This window comes from Schistocerca serialis, chromosome 2 (assembly GCF_023864345.2).
Source record: "Schistocerca serialis cubense isolate TAMUIC-IGC-003099 chromosome 2, iqSchSeri2.2, whole genome shotgun sequence".
Taxonomy (NCBI): domain Eukaryota; kingdom Metazoa; phylum Arthropoda; class Insecta; order Orthoptera; family Acrididae; genus Schistocerca; species Schistocerca serialis.
Genome location: NC_064639.1, coordinates 461,883,208 through 461,904,136, shown reverse-complemented (window position 1 = coordinate 461,904,136; position 20,929 = coordinate 461,883,208). Strand labels below are relative to the sequence as shown.

The 20,929-nt window shown below is 41.3% G+C and overlaps 1 protein-coding gene across 3 annotated transcripts in view; it reads left to right on the top strand.

Moving 5' to 3' along the window:
* The window catches only part of LOC126457364 (major facilitator superfamily domain-containing protein 1-like), a 123,467-nt gene that overhangs the window by 76,200 nt on the left and 26,338 nt on the right, over positions 1 to 20,929 (top strand). For all 3 annotated transcript variants that reach the window (XM_050093604.1, XM_050093605.1, XM_050093606.1), the window contains exons 7-9: positions 3,042 to 3,255; positions 11,947 to 12,044; positions 16,321 to 16,433. In XM_050093604.1, the coding sequence (XP_049949561.1) occupies positions 3,042 to 3,255; positions 11,947 to 12,044; positions 16,321 to 16,433 (425 nt within the window). The remainder of the gene's footprint in view (positions 1 to 3,041; positions 3,256 to 11,946; positions 12,045 to 16,320; positions 16,434 to 20,929) is intronic.

Here is a 20,929-nt window from a genome sequence, read left to right as displayed (position 1 = left end):
TATTATGAAAAACACACTAAAACCAGTAAACTGAAACAAAGCAGCAGAAACAGGTCACAGGATGCCATGACAATTCTTGGGAGATCAGTCATTTCACACCTTAATGCAGTGTAAATGAAAATTGCATCGGGATGAAACACATTATATAATTTTGCATTACGTCCTGTAGCAATGCAATGATCATTTTGCAAACAAAAGTCTCACACAACTGAAAATAAAAAAAAGAAAGTGCATTTAACCAACATCATGGCAAAAGCTCCTATGAGATACATAGTTATCATTGCCTCACCGTAATGTTATAATGTGCAGCAACCCCAAACTTAGAACACAGCACACAACCGTACTGCGTTCTCCTAGTGAATTTATTATTATTTTTTTTTTTCCTTGTTCTCATTCATAAAAATAGGTAGGTGGTCGCTTAATGTGTTTGTAAGTGTTGAAGCTATATGATGTCACTTTGGCACAGACATATGCTATGGTGCATAATGCACTTGTGCAATAGCATAGATCTTGAGCTGCGTACCGTATGAATTGTTCTTTGGTGTCTGCTATACTTTTATGATATATTGTTTGTTTGCCTTGCTTATAAGTACTTGTGCTATGATTTTACTTTGGCATGGTTCTCTGTTATGAATCAATGGCTTATTACATATTCTGCTTTCACTGTTGTAGGTGGTATGTCTTACCTTATAAGATACTCTGGTTTTCTGCCTTATTTACAAGCATTATTGCGATATGTCACTTGTCTGTCCTACTGTAAAAGATACTGGTGGTTTGCCTTGTGTAAAAGTATTGCTCTGATATGTCATTTTGCCATAGTTCAGTATTATGAATCAATATTTTATTACACATTCAGTATTCACTGTCATTGAGGTGTTGCCTTCAGGTCAGTGTCACTGCCCTTTTATATATTTATTTGCCTTTGCAGTCATTTGTGGGAATAAGAAGATACGTATTGTCAAATAACCTATGAACTCTCGCTACCTACAATGCACATATGCAATAGCTCACACCTCATGCTACCTACTGCATTTTTTGTCTTCACTTGTTGTTATTCATCAAATATAGGTTTTCTGCCTCATTTTGTGAATGTTGTAGTTACATGCTGTTAGTTAGACTTGGTTATATACTATGTGCAGAATTACATATGCAGTGTCATAGACTTTGAGCTTCCCACCACATTAATTTTTGTCATTACATATTTTTTATTATTATAAAATATACAGGTGTATAATATAGTGTCACTGTAACACTGTTCTGTACTGGATGCACATTTGTTGCACATTAGGTCAAACATAAAAAGATCAATTATGACTCACTTATGAACCCCCCCCCCCCCTCCCCCCCCAACTGTTCCTTTCCCACTCCATATAATGATTATACTTTTGTATTGCCACTTTGCATTACAGATGCAATAAAACTGGATATTGCTTATTCTGTGCACAATTATATAAAGTGAGTAATAGACAGCATTGCAATGATTAGTGTAGGGTTACCATTTTGTATTGTATTTACATCAATATTTATGTTGCCATAGTGCTGCACTGTAAGGAAATGTCGCTGTGTCACTGTCATGTGCTTGGAGTTTAGTCAAAAACAAAAAAAATCGAGTGTGACTCACTTGTTCTTCCCCCCCCCCCCCCCCCCCCCCTCTCCCCCTTCCCGCCCTTCCTATCCTAATGCATGGGATGGTCATGCATTACAGGTGTAATTAATTTGTAGGAATTGCTTATTCTGTACATATCTATGTAATAATGAGTAATAGATGGCATCATGATAGCAAACATAGGATTATCACTTTATATTGTATTTATAACAATATTTAGGTTGCCATAATGCTGCACTGTAAGGAAACTTCTTGCTGTAAGCTGTTATTTTTGACAGTGATGCTTGTTATTGTAGACTCTCTATAGATCCCTTTTTTCCTCCTGTTTTTTTATGCTACACGTATGCCCTCTAGTGATTTGATGTGCAACCAGCTAGCTGAAGCAATGTCGTGCTTGTAGATTAGTCTTGTGTTAGCCCCAAGTGGGAGTGCATCGCCTTTGTAATATTTCATTAGCAGAACACAGTAAGATTGCATGCTGTGTTCTAGTTTTGGGCTTGCTACATGTTGTAAGATTACTGTGAGGCAATGGTAACTACTTATCTCCTGGCAGCTTTCGCCACGATGTCAATTAAATGCACGTATTTTTTAATTTTCGGACGTATGAGCCTTTGTTTGCATCACTGCAGGACCCAATGCAAAAGTATATAATATCTTTCATCCTGATGCAGTTTTCATTTACACTGCATTAAGGTGTGAAATGACTGATGAGCCAAAAATTGCCACGATGTCTTGTGACCCGTTTCTGCTGCCTTTGCTTCAGTTTGCTGGTTTTAGTGTATTTTTTGTAATATTTGAAAGAAATGTGACTGCAGTTATTAGTGCAGTTTCCCAGGTTTGCGGTTACATTTGAAACTGACAACTCAGTGCGTTGAAACAAGTTATGTAACCTTTTAAAAATTTCATTTTTTTGTGAATGTGGCTTGATGACCGTTTGTGGTGTCAAATAAACATTTTAAATTTCATTCAATCACACTTCTTGATGACAGTTATTTTGAAGTATAAAATACTTAAAGTATGTTGTGCAGATATAGTTCATGAATGGGGAAATAAATTTGTTATTGTTTATAGATGTTTGATGAGCTTGATTTTTTCCCTTTTCATTCTGTGTTGTCTTTTTTCCATTTGCATCTCAGAAGGCTGCTTCTGCTTATGCATGGACCAACAGATTAGAGCTTTTGCATAATTAGTTTCCATCAAGTTACATTTTTGAGGTGAAAAATCTACCTTAATAAAACTCTGCCTAGAATAAGTAGGGAAAACACTTCCAGTAAAATATTTCTATTTCATTGTCTAAATGTTGCAGATATAATTCAGAAAAACTATTTGGATAATCTGTAGCTAATTTATTAAGCTGAGTTCAGTACATTGTTTTGCAGTTCTTATTGTGAAATTATTCTCATTGTCGTCCTCAAATGTATTATTTATTTTTCAGGGTATTCTTTGAGAGGAAATTCTCTTTTTCTCCAGAACAAGCAAATCAAGTGAACAGCATTCTATATGTAATATCAGCAGTTGTGGCACCAGTCTTTGGTTTATTGGTTGACAAAGTTGGGAAAAATGTATTCTGGGTGTTCTTGTCAATTCTGATCACTATTGGCAGTCATGCACTTTTGGCTTTCACCTTTGTGAATCCCTATATTGGTGTGGTGAGTTAAATGATTATTAATATAGTTTTTTAAATTAGTTTATGCAAAGTTCTTTCACAAGTAGAGAAGTCCAAATAGATTGCAATCTGTGATAGTCAATCTTGTTGTGAAATACAGTATAAACTAAAGTATGACACAACAGTGAATTGGTAAATTTCACTGTAAAAAGTATGGTACAAACTTTCACAGGCATAACAAGCAGTTCCAAAAAAGCAAAATCAACAGAGTAGACCAGAATAGCAGTATGAGTAGTTTTGTATGCAGAGATGGTAGACAGTCAGCCAGACAGTACACTGTGTGCGAAGAATTGCTTGAGCAGCTCATTACATTGGTATAAGTAGACGGCTGTAGTTTAGCCTGGCCAGGTGGGTGCTGGCTCTAGCATCATGCATGGTAGAGCCACACTAGATACAGTGGTGTCGCTTTAATGGTTGGTCCATGTTCCTAGCATCTGGGCGGAATCTGAAATCAATTGACATGTGCTGTGGTTTCACGGCATGGTGCATCCCATCGTTGTAGGAACAGAGAGCAACCTGGTTGTGACTGTGAATGGCAAAGGTGGGAGTGCCATTGACAGTTTGCAATGCACACCGAAAGACATTGTAGCTCAGCTGCTTACCACAGCCCTTTCACCTTAATGAGGGCAAGGAGCAGCACTGCTTGGTGTGGTCCAGTGCTCGGCATGATGCCGAGAGGTGCGCTGGACAAAAGCGATGTCCAGGAAGTGTTGTGAGAACATGCTGACTTAACCAGCTCCCAGTTGGCCTACGTGGCGATGTGTGGCTGGAAAGAGCTAGTATGGCAGTGGTTCCTGTGCTGCAAGGCACACAATTTCCACATTAGTTTCAAAACTGTAATAGTACCGGTACTAGAAGTGCTGCTTGGGAAGACCAAGCTGTGCTCCCTGTTGTAGCACCACTGGTGGCAGGTCATCTGTGGGTGGCCTAGAAAAGGACAGGATTTGGAGAGAGAAAAAATGGAGACAGAGATGTAGAGCAATCTTGTGGACTGTCACGGTGAGGAGCTTCTGGAAGAGTGGTCAAGAGTTGTGGTGGGCGGTGACCCTGGCACAGGTGGAATTGCTCTTAGTGTCAGGTCACTGCCCTGGCACCTGTGTCTAAGGTGGAACACCCAGTGACACCTTTGCTGCTGGATATGAGCAGCAGAAGGCACAAGTGTGTGCTTGGCCGGGGCTGTAGAGCAGCCATGACAGACTCTTCTCCCCAATAGGTGTAACCCTGCATGAATGCTATAATAGTGGCTTCTGCACTGGTGGAATGCCTGTTTATAATGTAGTGGAACCTGGAATAAGTGTCGATGATTATCAACCAGGTGGCATCAAGAAAAGGGCTGCCAAAGTACTGATGAACTCTTTTCCAAGGCTGTGATGGTGCCAGTCAGGGAGGGAATCACTGGCACAGTGCTGCATGCTGTGTTGCACACATGGCAGTTCCATATGAGGTGCTGAATCTGCCTGTCAGTGCCGGACCAGTAGGTATAATGCCTGGCGAGCAGCTTGGTATGAAATGCATCCCAGTGTCCATGTTGCAGGAGGCCTATGGTATTTAGCTGAAAGCTTTCAGGAATGGCTACTCACAGAGAGATTTGGTCCACTGTTAATAAAATGGCAGCATCCACTAGAAAGTGCCTGTGACAGAGGTGAAAATAGTACTGTAGTGGGCTAGATTCAGCTCGGGGAGCTGGTCTGACCATCCCCACATTATGTATTGACACACTTCCAATAGTGTTGTCAGTGACCAAGGCACCTGCAGTACACCATCAGGTAACGAGAAAGTGATGCACGGCTTCCTGGGAGTCTTCATCGAAGTGGAAACAAAGGACTTCATATTGACTGAATGCCATATCAAGGCCCATTGGCAGATGGGGCAGTTGGAGTGCTGCACAGTGGTTCGGAAATGTGTCCTGTAGTTATAACTGCTGAGAAAAAGAGCTTAGCCCTGGAGTTGGTGGGCCGTCCAACTGGGTAGCTTAGCATTTAGTGGCAGCACCAAAGAGCAGTATCGGAGGCTTATGGTTGGTGGTTAAATGGAACCACGGAGAAAAGCATGGAATTTTTTTTGTGCAAAAATGATTGCAAGTGCTTTCTTTCCAGTCTGAAAATACTTCTTCTAGGCTGTGTTGAATGATTGTGAAGTGTAAACTGTCAGTTGTTCTGAGCCTTTGGCATTTCAGTGTACTAACACAATACAATGCCCAGTCCCTGTTCTGATGCATTGACGGTCACCACCAGCTCCTTCCCCTGCTGAAAAGTGGAGAGGCATGACACAGAGCGTAAAGCCCGTTTCAGCGTATGGAGTGCTCATTCGCACTCTGGTGACCAGGGAAATGAAGTACCTTTTTTCGTAAGATTGTTCAACAGGTATGCAATTTCTGTAGTGAGGAGAAAGAATTTACTATAATTAGTGATTTTTCCGAGGAAGGATTGCAGTTCCTTCAAGTCGGAGGGATGTGGGAGTGCTGTGATTCTTTCCACATGCTTCTTCATAGGCAGGATTGCCTTTCAAGAGATGATACAACCGAGATGTTCCACTGATGGTTGAAAGAATTTGGATTTGTTAGGACTACATTTTAGGCCAGTGGCCCGTAGGGTGTGAAAGAGGTACTGCCCAACAGATAGTGTGACAAAGAGTTCTTCTTTCTTTCAAATTGGATAAGTGGCAGTTTCAGTGTATGAGTTTGCTGTGACTTTAAAATAACCGCATAATCAAAGTTTTCCCGAGGGTTGTTGACAATGACCAATGATGTTGCCCCTCACTCATAGATATAGGCTCAGTTACATTAATATTTGTCAATTCCCTTTTAATCTAGGTGATGGTGGATGTATTCCATCAGGTTTGATAGCAATTGGTGAAGAGGGCCTCCCTGTGCTTCTGTCCCGACTGCTGTTGCAAGAATTGTTGAAAAATAACCCCTGTGTACAAGATTGGCGGCAGTGGATGCTGCACTGGATCCATGTTCACACAATATAGTACTAGTATCGACCACTATCATCGCCATTTCTGTTGCAACACACAACATAAATAAAAGTATGAAACAACAGTCAACAGGTGTATTTCACACCAGAAAAAATGGTACATACTTTCACCGGTATTATGAATGGTTCCAAAGAGCAGAACTGACAGTGTAATCCAGAATAACAGCGTGACTAGTTTCATATGCAGAGACAGTAGGTAGGCGGTACACTCTTGAGTGAAGGTGAGCTTGAGCAGCTCGTAATATCGGTATAAGAAGAGGGTACAGTTTGGCCTGGTGATAGTGGCGCTAGGGGGGCACTGACATGAGTGTCATGCATAGCAGATTTGCACTTGGTACGAGGGTGTCACTCTCTTGGCTGGGCTCTTGTGTCGAACTTCCCTTGAGGTTTACATGTACAGTTTCTCGCTGGGTTTTGCAGTGACTCTGTAAAGCGTTACTAAACCACAGCACTGGCTACTGGACTTGTTACTGTTCATTGCCATATATATCTTTACTTATTTTCTTAATAGCCAGTACCAGCATGAGTAAGATATTGAAACACTTCAGTAGAATGAGTAAGTAAAACAGCTCACTACACAGAGGTGATACTGAGCCATTCATAATTGTAAATAAGAACCATAACCATAGAGGCTAAGTTATGTAACCTGGTCTTCTGTACAGTGCCAATGAACGCATCCATGAATGCTCCCATGCACCCCCCTCCCCACCCCCACCCACCCACCCCCCACATACAAAACTGTCATGTTGTCTTGAAGAACATAAAAGCGCTCCCTCTCCATTGCCCCCCCCCCTCCTCCCCCATGTGTGTGTGAGGGGGGGGGGGGGGAGAGGAATGGGGGGTTTACGTGACAACAGCATAAGCAGCTGAACACACTGTGCTTAAATAACAGTTCTGCAGCTTAACTGGTATGAACACATTAGATGGGTGAAGAAAGAAGGTAGAGGGGGAGCAGGAGGGATGGTTGGGGATGGGTGGCAGATGGCTGGGAGGGATGCAGCAGATGCAAGAGATAGGAATGAGACATGAACACTAGCACAGGTGTGTTCAGACAATGGGCAACAAAGATGTTACCTTGGAGGAGTGGCTTAGGAGGGAATATAGATCAAGGGAAGAGGAGGATATAGAACATTGGAAGGGTAGACTGCAGGAAAGACGGTGTGGGTGCGGGACGAGTGAAGTTAGGGTCCTAAGGTGCGTGTTAGCATAGATTAAGACCATGAGAGTTACTAGAATTAAGGATGTGTTGCAAAGATCACTTCCATCTATTTACCTGTGAGTTTCTGGCATTGGACTAGGGATCCAAATGGGGCGAGCTGTAAAGCAACCATTGAAATCAAGCATGTTGTATTCGGCTGTGTGTTCTTTCACAGGGTGATCAACTGCTGTTGCTACAGTTTGGCAGTGGCCATTCCTTTGGATGGACAGCTGATTGGTGGGTGTGCCCATGCAAATATTCTGCAGAAATTGCAGCAGTGCTGTTATGATATGACTGCTTGCATAGGTAGCCCAACTTGGGTAGGATAGTAACTAGGATAATCCTGTGATAGAAATTCAGCAGGTTGTGCTTGGGTTTGTGTATTGAACAAGTCTTGTGTATGGTTCTTCCACAGTGACATCAAATGTGTGGCAAGTGGAGAACTATTTTGGGAGAGATGGGAAGGATTGTGGGCAGGATATTCCCACCCTTCCCAAAGTAGTATTCAGTTACCCACCAAATCTACAAAATATCCTAGGCCATCCTTTCACCTTACCCATTCCCATCCCACTGCCATGTGAATCTTACCGCTTGGACGACCCAGTTTCATGACTTGTCCAATAATCTGGCCGAACACATCCTATTCCTGTCCCATCCAGCACATGATTGTCATACCCCCATCAGAGGCAGGGTACCATGTCAAATCAGTCTTGTCAGTATATCAGCTATGATACAATTTCTGCTTGGCAGTTTATGTGGGCATAACCACCAAACTGTGACCAAGGGTTTCTCTGAACTATGTAAATAAGAGTCTCTGAACTACATAGATAAGAATTGTCCTTGCAACATATCTTTAGTTCCGTATTTCTCTCTGTCAGTCCATTCCATGTCATCGCCATCACTGCATGCATTTGCTGCGTCCCTCCCACTTGTCAGCCATCCTTCTCTGACCTTTCCTCCCTCTCTCCGCATCCTTTCTGCCGTACTTACACTGCCTGACACAACCTCTCATCCCAGTGGAGCTGTAGAATTATAGTTCCAGCACAGAGAATTCAGCTGGCACAAAGTAGCCATACAGTTAGTGGGTGTGTGTGTGTGTGTGGGGGGGGGGGTCACGTGTGTTAGTTCAAAAAAGGATTGGTCGAGTAGCTAGCCAAAGTCTTTGTTATGTGTCTTTGTGACAACTTAGTGCTAAGTTGCTACCTTTACTCCTTTCTGTTACCATAAGTACATTTAATTTGCTTTCAAATGTATTGACAGTCAAATCATGAAAACATTTTTGTGTTTGAAGATTGTGACACACTTAGTTGCAAGAGCAGATGAAATGTTGAGAAATAGAACTGACTCATTTGTTTCTGCCAGTTGTTAAAATAGAGTAATTGATTTAATGTGGCTGTCAAAATACCAAGAGTGCATCTGAAGTCACATTAATGTAGTATTTTGTTAGTTTGTTGCAGAAATTATGTTGATATTAATGAAAATTTGTTTTTGTCCAGGAGGGAACATGCTATGCAATGAAATTTGTCAGATTTCAACTTGATGCATTGAATAATTTTGCTAATACAGCTTTTCAAAGTGTAGTGATTCAAATTTATAATATAGGATACCATTATATTATAAAGTTATTTGTTTTGGATTATTTATCTTAAAAGGAAATCCATTAAGTGCTGATGATGGCTTAAAATGTCTCGTCTATTTCCATTTGATCAGATAAGTGGCAGGGGAATTAATTCAGATGTGCCCATACCTATCTGGAAATAGATCCACTTGTAGGATGTTCCAAAACTGCAACCTCAGATAAAAACATCAAATAGTGCACACTCAGCAGCTGAAAATGTGTGAACTATATGAAACCATGGTGTTACCAGAAGAGAGTGCAGTATATTTTACATAAAGAATTGACTTTAAGACAGAAAATCCATGTTGGAATATCAAAAATCATGAAAAGGATAGATGACTTAGTACTCACTGTAAATATGACACACTGAGTTCCAGACAGTCAGGTGGGAAGCATCTGGGGCAGGAAGTTCCTCATTTGAGAGCATAGTAATAGATAATCAAAGCCAGACACAGGATGTGGTTCAGTTGTTCCAGTCCAGGCTGGTATTGGGTAATGAAGTGGATGCGACTTTGTAGCTGGTTCTTGTGGGTGGTGGGAGAATTGGGGGTATGTGGAGATATGGCATGGGAAATTTCTTTGAGGACTTTGTCTGGTGGATAGTGCCTGTCTGTTACGGTGTTTGTGGGATCTTCAGCATACTGAGCAGGGGAGTTCTTGTCACTGTAGATACGCCGTCCGAGATTCCCAAACAGCCTGGCCGCCCAGGGACAGTACAGGCCTTTGTGAGTCCTTCAGCATACTGGGGAAGGGAGTTCTCACTGCAGATACATATTGTATGTGACTAACTGCTCTCTTGATGTTTATGAATCTGTTATTTGCTCATTACTTACGTTCTCTTATAAGATAGTTATCAAATCATAATAAAATTACTCATAATCTTTAGCTTTGGTTCTTGTTCCTGTCTGTTGTCATTATCCTCCTCTCACATTACCTGTACATCATAATCTTTGTGATATTGTGTCTGAAGACTGTATTCCTCCACACTGGTGGACACTTTCTGACTGTGCTCAAAACTTTTTGTCAAGCTGAGAGTCAACTTTAAAATCTCAAACATCTTAAACTTGCTATATAGGAATACTAAAACATACTCAGAATAAATTCATTGCTGCACTTTGTGATACTTGCTGGAACCTCTAAATTTCTAGAGTCCTCTTGGTTTAAGTAATTAATTACTTTTTCTCACACTGGAACCATAAAAATAATCTGCCAACATTCTTTCCAAAGGAATATGTCTTTTAATGTTAAAATAGTCAAGCAAAAAAAGTCTTATGTTTGCCTGTCTTGTCATTACAGTATGTTAACATTTTTACTGTTCCCAGAATTTAATTTATGATGTAAAGGGGGTTGGGTGGTGGTTTGGTTTTTAAAAGCCTTAGCTGCTTCATGCACCTACTATGATTAATCACATAATTCTGTTGTTTGAGGGTAGCCTATAAAACATAAAAGCCAGTTCACAACAAATTATAAAATGAATATTAATGTGGAACAGTTTTGGATATAATTGTATTCCTCAAAGTGCTGACAGAACATTCTGTAACTATAATGCAATTTTGTTTATGTCTCTATGGCAAGTGCCTCACTATTACTAGCAATTATGGCTTTCAACCAGTTTTGATAGTAGCTTTCTGCACCTTGCACTCGGTAGCTGATAAGTGTTGCCAACTGTCAAGGCTCTTCTTTTGGTGCACAGAATGTAGTAGTTCTTTTATGTGGTTGTTGATGTAACCATCACAAGTTATTGCAGGAACTGCGCATTTTCATGCAGTTTTATACATTTCTATTTGAACCAGATTTATTCTGTAAAATTTATAGGCATTTTTATACTTTCATATCAAGTATTGTTCTTTACATAATATATTGACCCTAAGTTTCCTTTTATGTACAACATATATATTAAATGAAAATTCCATCTTCTCTTTTCAAATTGCTTGAAATGAAATCAGTGCAAATTTCTTCTGCCAGTTTTTAGAAAATTTTCACTTTGACATTACGTCTGGTGAAGGTCTAAAGCTTTTTGTAGTCAGAACCTTGCAAGAAAACCCCCTTACACAAAGCAGCTTGCTGCAATAATTCATCTGATTTTTTGGGCAGCGGAAGGTTGGTTTCTGATACAGGTTGGAATAACAGACCTGATAACTTTGCAAGATTACTACTTTGAGGGTTCACATTCTAAAGCTGAGGTTCCTTTCAGAGATGCGTATGTGAATATGGCCTGTTTTCATACATGTGTTAAAGTTCAGTTGACTGTGTTAAACTCACTTGAGAAATTACAAAGTTTCTTACATGTAGTTGGTATGTAAAGAGCAGTGTCTCAAGATGTTAATAAAATTTTTGAGCAAGTTTTTTTTCATATCAATGTAGTGTGGCCATAGGCATGATACTTTAAAAAATGTGATGTAGACTACTTTATAGAACTACAATGCTGAACATGAAATTTTTAGGTTGTAATTCAAAGAACTGCCCAGAATTATGCATATTGCAAACCAAATTTTGCAGTGCATTGTATTATCATTATTTAGGATTCTTACCATCTGGTTTCGTTAAAGCTGTCAGCCCTCCCCCATCTACAAATAATTAATGCAAAACAGGAATCAGTTGCACAAATTATTTCATCATCAGTCAATCACCCTGCTAAACTGTTGCGTAATATGTGTTCTGCTATATATGTAGTTAGGGACTACAATTTACTTATAACTTAATATTAAGGAATAAGTTTATTTAGGTGCATCAGAAGAGTACAGTATATTTGACTAGTAAAGTTATTCTTTTTATTGCATCACTTTCTTTATATTTCCATATCAGATACTGCTCTGTACATAACATATTTGAGAGTAAATTTTCTTGTATGTACTACATAAGGTTTTACAATGTTTTCAGTCCATCCTTGGTCTGGCATATTCAATGCTTGCAAGTGCTTTATGGCCAATGGTTGCGCTTATTATTCCAGAATATCAATTAGGAACTGCATACGGAATGTAAGTAAATTTGAAAGTTATTTATGTGTTGTCTATTTCATGAAACTGGTTTTATTACCACTGAGTGTGATAATTGCCCTTACCAATGGAATTAGAATAGTATCAGATTGCTGTTCAGTGTGGTTTAACTCCTAATTTAAAGAAATACACTAATTAATAAACAGAGGAGTTGGGGTGAGGGACTTTCTTCTATTGTAGAACAGCTGTTTATGAAATAGGTTGCTTGTAATATTGTCAGTAGGGCAGTAGGTACTAGATTTGAAATTATTTTAGTCTTTGAAAATGAAATGGTGACAAAAATTTAAACAGCTTCCTCTTTTGAATCTACTGCTGTAAACTTAAAGGTGGTTAATTAAGTCCTACACATGTTGTGGGGTTGTCTGGGAGCTCTTACAGAACTGTACTAAATGAATTGCACTTGTTACACATGTTTAAGGAGTCAGAAAATGTAGCCAATTTGCACAGATGCAGTAACAATCCTATATTTCTACTGAAGAGGAGGGAAGTATTGTTTTGCATAAGTATATCCAAAAGGATAAATCTGTACTGTTGAACATAACATACAAAGAAAAGATGGAAGGGGATAAAAATAAGAATTCAGTTTCTGATTTACTTTTCTAGGGATGATTAGAGGTAGATTAATCAGATCTCTCTCTCTCTCTCTCTCTCTCTCTCTCTCTCTCTCTCTCTCTCTCTCTCTCTCTCTCTCTCTCTCCCCCCCTCCCCCCTCTCTCCCCCTCCCCCTCTCTCCCCTCCCCCCTCTCCCCCCTCCCCCCTCTCTCCCTCCCCCCTCTCTCCCTCCCTCTCCCTCCCTCCCCCTCCCCTCCCTCTCCCTCCCTCCCTCCCCCTCCCCTCTCTATCCCTCCCCCTCCCCCTCTCTGTCTCTCCCTCACCCCCATTAACTGCATAATTTTATTGTTGGTGCTACCATGAGTTTACACTCATTTGCGTTTTGAATAACTTCCTTGCAACAGAAGATGGCATGATTTCTCAGGTCAGTGGATTCAGGCTTCTACTTGTATCATAAAATAGTAAAAATTGTCTGGCAGAGTGATCTGATTACCTGGCCAGAGTAGCAGTGTTGCAGTGTTTACACCCAAGAAAGAGGATAGCCTCAACATGCTCTCCAATAATCTTAAAAGTGGAGTGCTGTCACTTGTTAAACATCCGTATGTGCCACTAAATTAAGTGCCTGGAACAAGAACAGAAACAGCATATACTGTATATTTGGCTGCTTTCTATGCTTTGCTGCCCATCCATTAAACTACCTGCAATAGTGATGTCCCTATTTTCTATAGCTGCATCTGTTGTTTTGTCTTCTCCTGTTTTGGTCATGGATAATAACACTGACTATTTTATCGGGTCTATGTCAACTGATTTTATCATATTTTCAATTTTGTCATCTGTCAAATTATCTCACTTCCAGTAGGCATCACACACTTTATTGGTCTTTCTAGTCTTCTAATGCCACAAAAGTTAAAGCTAATAATCATAGGCAGCAAAAGCAAAGTGATTGCTGGTCTGGTGGTCAGCATTTAGGTTTGCAACACGGAGGTCCAATGTTTGATTTCTTGTGATAACCTGAAATTTTTTCCTGGTGGAAATGTCTGGAAGGAGACCCACTTGGCCTTGTGAGGCCAACTGAAAAACAGCTTTAATAGTGCAGATCTTATTTTTTTCAAGACTCCAAACCAGTTCTATAGGATTTAGTTCTATATGGTGCGGCAGCAGTTAGGAGGGAACCATTTTTATGCAAAATTTTGTCAGTTGGATAAAGATGAGAATGTTGATGCTCCTTAATTAATGCTAAAAGTTCAGCTTTTCTTGTGTCTACATATTTTTAGTTTTTTTCTCTGTCCAGTCATAGAGGAGAAGTAACACAAAAAGAAACTACACTCCTGGAAATGGAAAAAAGAACACATTGACACCGGTGTGTCAGACCCACCATACTTGCTCCGGACACTGCGAGAGGGCTGTACAAGCAATGATCACACGCACGGCACAGCGGACACACCAGGAACCGCGGTGTTGGCCGTCGAATGGCGCTAGCTGCGCAGCGTTTGTGCACCGCCGCCGTCAGTGTCAGCCAGTTTTCCGTGGCATACGGAGCTCCATCGCAGTCTTTAACACTGGTAGCACGCCGCGACAGCGTGGACGTGAACCGTATGTGCAGTTGACAGACTTTGAGCGAGGGCGTATAGTGGGCATGCAGGAGGCCGGGTGGACGTACCGCCGAATTGCTCAACACGTGGGGCGTGAGGTCTCCACAGTACATCGATGTTGTCGCCAGTGGTCGGCGGAAGGTGCACGTGCCCGTCGACCTGGGACCGGACCGCAGCGACGCACGGATGCACGCCAAGACCGTAGGATCTTACGCAGTGCCGTAGGGGACCGCACCGCCACTTCCCAGCAAATTAGGGACACTGTTGCTCCTGGGGTATCGGCGAGGACCATTCGCAACCGTCTCCATGAAGCTGGGCTACGGTCTCGCACACCGTTAGGCCGTCTTCCGCTCACACCCCAACATCGTGCAGCCCGCCTCCAGTGGTGTCGCGACAGGCGTGAATGGAGGGACGAATGGAGACGTGTCGTCTTCAGCGATGAGAGTCGCTTCTGCCTTGGTGCCAATGATGGTCGTATGCGTGTTTGGCGCCGTGCAGGTGAGCGCCACAATCAGGACTGCATACGACCGAGGCACACAGGGCCAACACCCGGCATCATGGTGTGGTTAGCGATCTCCTACACTGGCCGTACACCACTGGTGATCGTCGAGGGGACACTGAATAGTGCACGGTACATCCAAACCGTCATAGAACCCATCGTTCTACCATTCCTAGACCGGCAAGGGAACTTGCTGTTCCAACAGGACAATGCACGTCCGCATGTATCCCGTGCCACCCAACGTGCTCTAGAAGGTGTAAGTCAACTACCCTGGCCAGCAAGATTTCCGGATCTGTCCCCCATTGAGCATGTTTGGGACTGGATGAAGCGTCGTCTCACGCGGTCTGCACGTCCAGCACGAACGCTGGTCCAACTGAGGCGCCAGGTGGAAATGGCACGGCAAGCCGTTCCACAGGACTACATCCAGCATCTCTACGATCGTCTCCATGGGAGAATAGCAGCCTGCATTGCTGCGAAAGGTGGATATACACTGTATTAGTGCCGACATTGTGCATGCTCTGTTGCCTGTGTCTATGTGCCTGTGGTTCTGTCAGTGTGATCATGTGATGTATCTGACCCCAGGAATGTGTCAATAAAGTTTCCCCTTCCTGGGACAATGAATTCACGGTGTTCTTATTTCAATTTCCAGGAGTGTATATTCACAAAAATGAAATTCGCCTTGTGCTATTGTTTGACAGTATTCTTCTCATGCTGTCCCTTCGCAACATCCACTCTCAGTGTAGGATGCACAAATCCACAGGTCATCTAAATAGACCAATGGCTGCATTAATTCTGGTAGTTCATTTTTGTTGTAAAAATCTAATCTCTTTTCTGCAATTACATTCTCTTGTTAACACTTGCTCATTCTGCACCTTGCACAATTAAATCTCACTGATGAAACAGTTTTTCTCGGTGATTCTTTGCTAGCCTAGAAGTCTAGTTCTGTGTGAGAAGAGCTATGAAGTTTTTGTAATGGTGATATTTCCTTGTATTGTTTAAAATATTGCAGAATTCTTTTCTAATAATACATTTATCTATTTTACCAGTGAAATATTTAATCTATCCATTTTATTTATTCTGATTTGGGGCAGGTACTTGAATCCTCTTCCACTTGACTTCAATCATTTGTTTCGCAATTATGACCATTGACTTATTTAACTTTTCCTTGTCAGTTTTGCTTGCCTTGTAAGTCACCTTCTCTTTTAGCACTGTCACGCCATTGTTATTCTTTTTGTCAGTAAAATTAACAACAGTAACAGCAATTTGCCACAAGTTCCTGTGAAGGTGTGTTGCATGATGACTTTTCGAGCTCACATTGTGAGGTAACATCATGTGCTGCTTTGGATTAGAATATGATTGTACCTAGTCACATGACCATGTGAGTTCCTCTGCAGCTGAGTAATCAATACTTCTTGCCAAGTAATAGAAATGATGAGATGATTATTAAATTTTTTGTTGTGGTTGCAGAACATTAGTGTTCTTTTTAATCAGTGTAGTTTCTACAACATCCTCTGATGCTCTGATCCTAATTGGTGAAGTATCTTAACTGTGAAACAATATTTGTTAACTGTGCAAAATATCATATTGTTCAAGTACTACTTTGTTGTCATTGCAGAGCACAGTCACTTCAGAATTTTGGCCTGGCAACTACTACTATAGCAGCAGGTAGAGTTGTGGATGCTGGAGGTTACTTGCTCTTGGAAGTATTCTTCTTGGCATGGCTATGTTGTAAGTATACAAATGATGTGTAGTATCAGCAAAGAATCGTCCAAATTATTGCACTCCTGGCAACAAATGTTACAGGTGATAAGTTATGCTGTAAAATGCCACATATGAAAATTTTATTAGGATATCTCATAGTGTTTACCATTGAATGTATTGCAGTATTTGCAAATAACAAGTAATATGATGAAATTTGGAAACTGAGAAAGGTTTTAGACTGGCCAAAACAATAATCGGACTAGACATCTCACATTAGGCAAAAAATTAGCTCTTAATTCACCTTGTCGTGCAAAGTTTGTATTTATTTGGATACTATGGGTCATGGGAATTAAGATTTTGTTTTAGTAACTGTAAATGTTAAACTCAGTTATCATAGAGTCTATGTTTTCACTGTATCAGTTTCATAGCCAGGTCTGATAAATTATTATATTTAGCATGAATTTAACAGTTATGGTAGAGTTAATATGTACAGTGATTTCTGTAAGTTAGTAATATTTGTGAGTGTTCACATTCAACTAATTTGGAAGCACATTTAAAGTAGTGGCAAAATAATAATAATAATAATAATAATAATAATAATAGTAGTCAAAATCATCATGAGCCTTTTGACATCCTCTACCGGATAGCACTTAAAATAATTGAGAATAAGTAATAAGAAAATTTATGTGTAAAATAAGGGAAAGGCAACCACTCACCTTTTGATGTTTGGAACACAGTAACACATAACCAAAAACATCATTCACACTAGCTTTTGAGCACTATCTCTTTTTCCAGCAATAGTGCACCCCTTCACACAGTTTCCCAAGTGCAACTTATGTGGGTATGGCAAGGCTTGTTAAGAAGTAAATTTCTTGTGCTTGTAACATAAAAAAATAATTCTATTATTTCGGATGATTCCTTTAATTTTTGGCATAGACTCAAAAGCTAATGAGGCCTTTGAATTGATGTGAGATCCCTCAGTAGTGTGAACTGATGACATAAGCATGATTCTGACCATCCAAGGTACTAAATATGGGGAAAAAACAAGTCAGCATATTGAGACGTGTTGAGAAAAAAAGACTCCCAGTTTCTTAACCTCTTTTCTGAGTGATATGCACACAACCAGGTACCACATATGGATCTGACGATTGGTACCACTACCTGTCTAGAAAAGAGGGGTATGCATTAGCATTCAGAAGTCACAAATGGTAATGAAGTAGTGAACATTGCACACTATACAAAACCTACCCATATGGGAGCATACCTGTAAGGTGTACAGGTGCAGTGCTCTAAGTGTAGTATACAGTATACTCATTGGCAGCAATGAGTAATTTTTAATGTAATGCAAATTTCTTCCCATCAAAGTAAACTTTCAAGTTTAAGGGTAGAAAAAAGTAACTCAAATATATATTTGGAGAAAAGGTTGGATGAGAACCAATTTTGAAACCCAGTTGTGTCTTTTTGTCATTGCAACTACTGCAGTTTGAGACAGTGCTGTGTCTAGATGAAAGTGTACCATTTTGTGACAGTCTCCATTTCCTGCATAGCTACTATCCTTACTGTGTCCTCAGAGTCTTTCGCGACAGCATAAACGAATAAAACATTCTCGGTTTTCAAGTGGCGTCAGTACGAATAAAATCCTCGAGCTTTCGATGACCATCTCCGCCATCGTTGTCAGGAGTTCACCGATTGCTGGGACTGCTATGATTTCTCGCTTATATAGGCATGATGACATCGTCAGCAGCCAATCAGATATACCCAATGTGGCGTGCACGCGTAAGTCGACCCAGGAAGCTAGCGGAGCTATTGCCCGTGGCAGCACCGGTGACGTCGGGTGGGGCCAAGGGCAGGCGCCACATTTGAAACTGCCGCTCCTGTGTCGCACATCTGTCTTTGCTTTCTTTCGATGTCCAATGCCCACCCCCACCCCCATGCCCTGCTGAATGTGTACCCCTGGTCTCTGTTGAAACTGTTGTTGTTTAAACGAATCTTGGGTGCTTCCTTTATAACGGAGTCCCAATACATAGATGCATGAGCCAACACTTTTGTATTTTTGAACTGTATTTTATGTCCGTTTTCTAGGCAATGCTCTGCTGTGGCCAACTTGTCAAGCTCCCTTTGTTTTATATGGCGCTTGTGCTCAGTGCAATGCTCTACAACCATGCGAATTGTTTGTCCGTTATACATGCTGCCACATTCCCAGGGTACACCATATATGCTGGACACTCGAAGAGCAATGTCATCTTTAACAGGGCGCAACATATCTCGTATCTTGGGGGCGGGCCGGAACACTGGTTTCAGACCATGTTTCTGCAGCAGCTGTCCTAACTTGCTTCTAGTTGCTCCACAATATGGTAGGAATGCAGTCCGTTTGGCCTCTTCTACTGATTCACCAAGTGTCTTTCATTGGCAGCCCTTGAAAGCTTTTGCGATGTCTCTTTTGCTGTATCAATTTTCCCCGAAAACCTGTTTTAAGTTCTGAAATGCAGACTGTAGGTTGTTGTTGTCAGAGATTATCTTGGCTCTATGAACCAACGTGTTCAGAACTGCTTTCTTGTGTACAGGGTTGTGGAAACTATTGGCGTTCAAGTACCGATCAGTGTGTGTTGGTTTCTGGTACACTGAATAACCAAGCTGGCCTCCTGCCTTCTGCTCAACCAAAACATCCAAGAATGGTAGCTTGCCGTGCTTCTCCATCTCAACAGTAAATTTAATGTTGGGATGGACACCATTAATGTGATCGACGAAATGCTGTAGTGTATCTTCACCATGAGGCCATATCAGGAAAGTGTCATTAACATATCGTAGAAAGCAAGACGGCCATAATGCTGCAGTTTGCTGCTCAAAGTGCTCCATGAAGAAATTTGCGACTGCTGGAGACAGTGGTGATCCCATGGCTGTGCCGTCCCGTCATCTCATAATATTCATCGCAGTACAAAAAGTACGTTGTTGTTAGGATGTGTCAGAACAACTTAATGATTCCAGATGGAAAATACTGAGCCAAAAGATCCATTGTATCTTGTGTTGGCACCTGCGTATAAAGTGACACAACGTTCTGGCTAACCATTATGTTGTTTGGGCCTATCTTCATTCTCTTGAGTGTCTCAACAAATTTCTGCGAATTGACAACATGGTGTTCACAATGTCCCAATTTTGGCCCTAATAATCCTACCAGGTGTTTAGCAAGTCTGTAGGTGGGCGAACTGATTGCACCAATAATGGGCCACAGAGCAACACTTTCCTTGTGTATATTTGGTAATCCATAAAGCCTGGGAGGTCTCACAGCACGAGGTGTTAATTTCTTCTCCACTTCATTTGGTAAACCAGAATCCTTTAATAACTTCCCTGTCCTTCTGACAATAGCCTGTGTGGGATCACGACTAAGCTTGCAGTATGTGGCATCTTCCAATAAATGTAGCATCTTCAGGTGGTAGTCTGCAGAGTTCAGAACCATGGTGGCATTCCCTTTGTCAGCTGGCAAGACAACCAAGTCTTCATTCTCACGTAATAACCACAAGCAATGTCATTTCTCCTGGCTAATATTAGATTTTCATGGCTTATCTTTTGCCAAGATATGTCTGGTAGTTAGCCTGATATCCTCAACTGCATCATGTGAAAGATTCCTAATGCACTGCTCTATTCCATTAATTATATCCAATATTGGCAGACATCGTGGAGCTGGAGAAAAGTTGAGGCCTTTACTCAGTGCTGATATAGAGCCATCATACAGTTCTTGGTTGGAAAGATGAACAACCGTTCTATGGGCCTTATCAGATTTCACAACAGTTCTTGCGTGATTCAGTTGGTTGAACTTGGCACATTGCTTTGACGTTCCCTTGGATAAACTTGAATGTTGTTGCGCTGCCATGGCTCCATCCAACATCTCCCAATCGAATGGTGACAATGTTGATGACAAAGACAGATGACACTCAAATACGTTCCTGGCATTATGATCAAGCTCGTACCTTGTCTGTTGTATCCGCTGTCTCACTATGGCGAGACTGGTCGTCTTTAAAATTCTGTCCATTGCGGCAGTTCAAATGTGCTGCTTGACTACTGCAAAGCGAGGAATTACCTTCTTGTCCCAGCAGAAGGGCATGGGGGCAGGCGTTGGACATCGAAAGAAAGCAAAAACAGATGTGCAATGCGAGAGCGGCAGTTTCAGACATGGTGCCTGCCCCTGGTGCCAACTGACGTCACTGGTGTTGCCACGGGCAATAGCTCCGCTAGCTGCCCGGGTCGACTTACGCGTGCATGCCACATTGGGTCTATCTGATTGGCTGCTGGTGATGTCATCACGCCTATATAAGCGAGAAACCGTAGCATCCCCGGAAGTCAGTGAACTCCTGACGACGTGGCGGAGATGGTCATTGAAAGCTCAAGGATTTTATTCGAATTGGCACGGCTTGAAAACCAAGAATGTTTTATTCTACCATCCTTAGTGATGGCACATTCATAATTTCAATATTTGGTGGCCATTTCCTAAAGCATGTTATGTCACTATCAAATTTTCAGAATGGGAT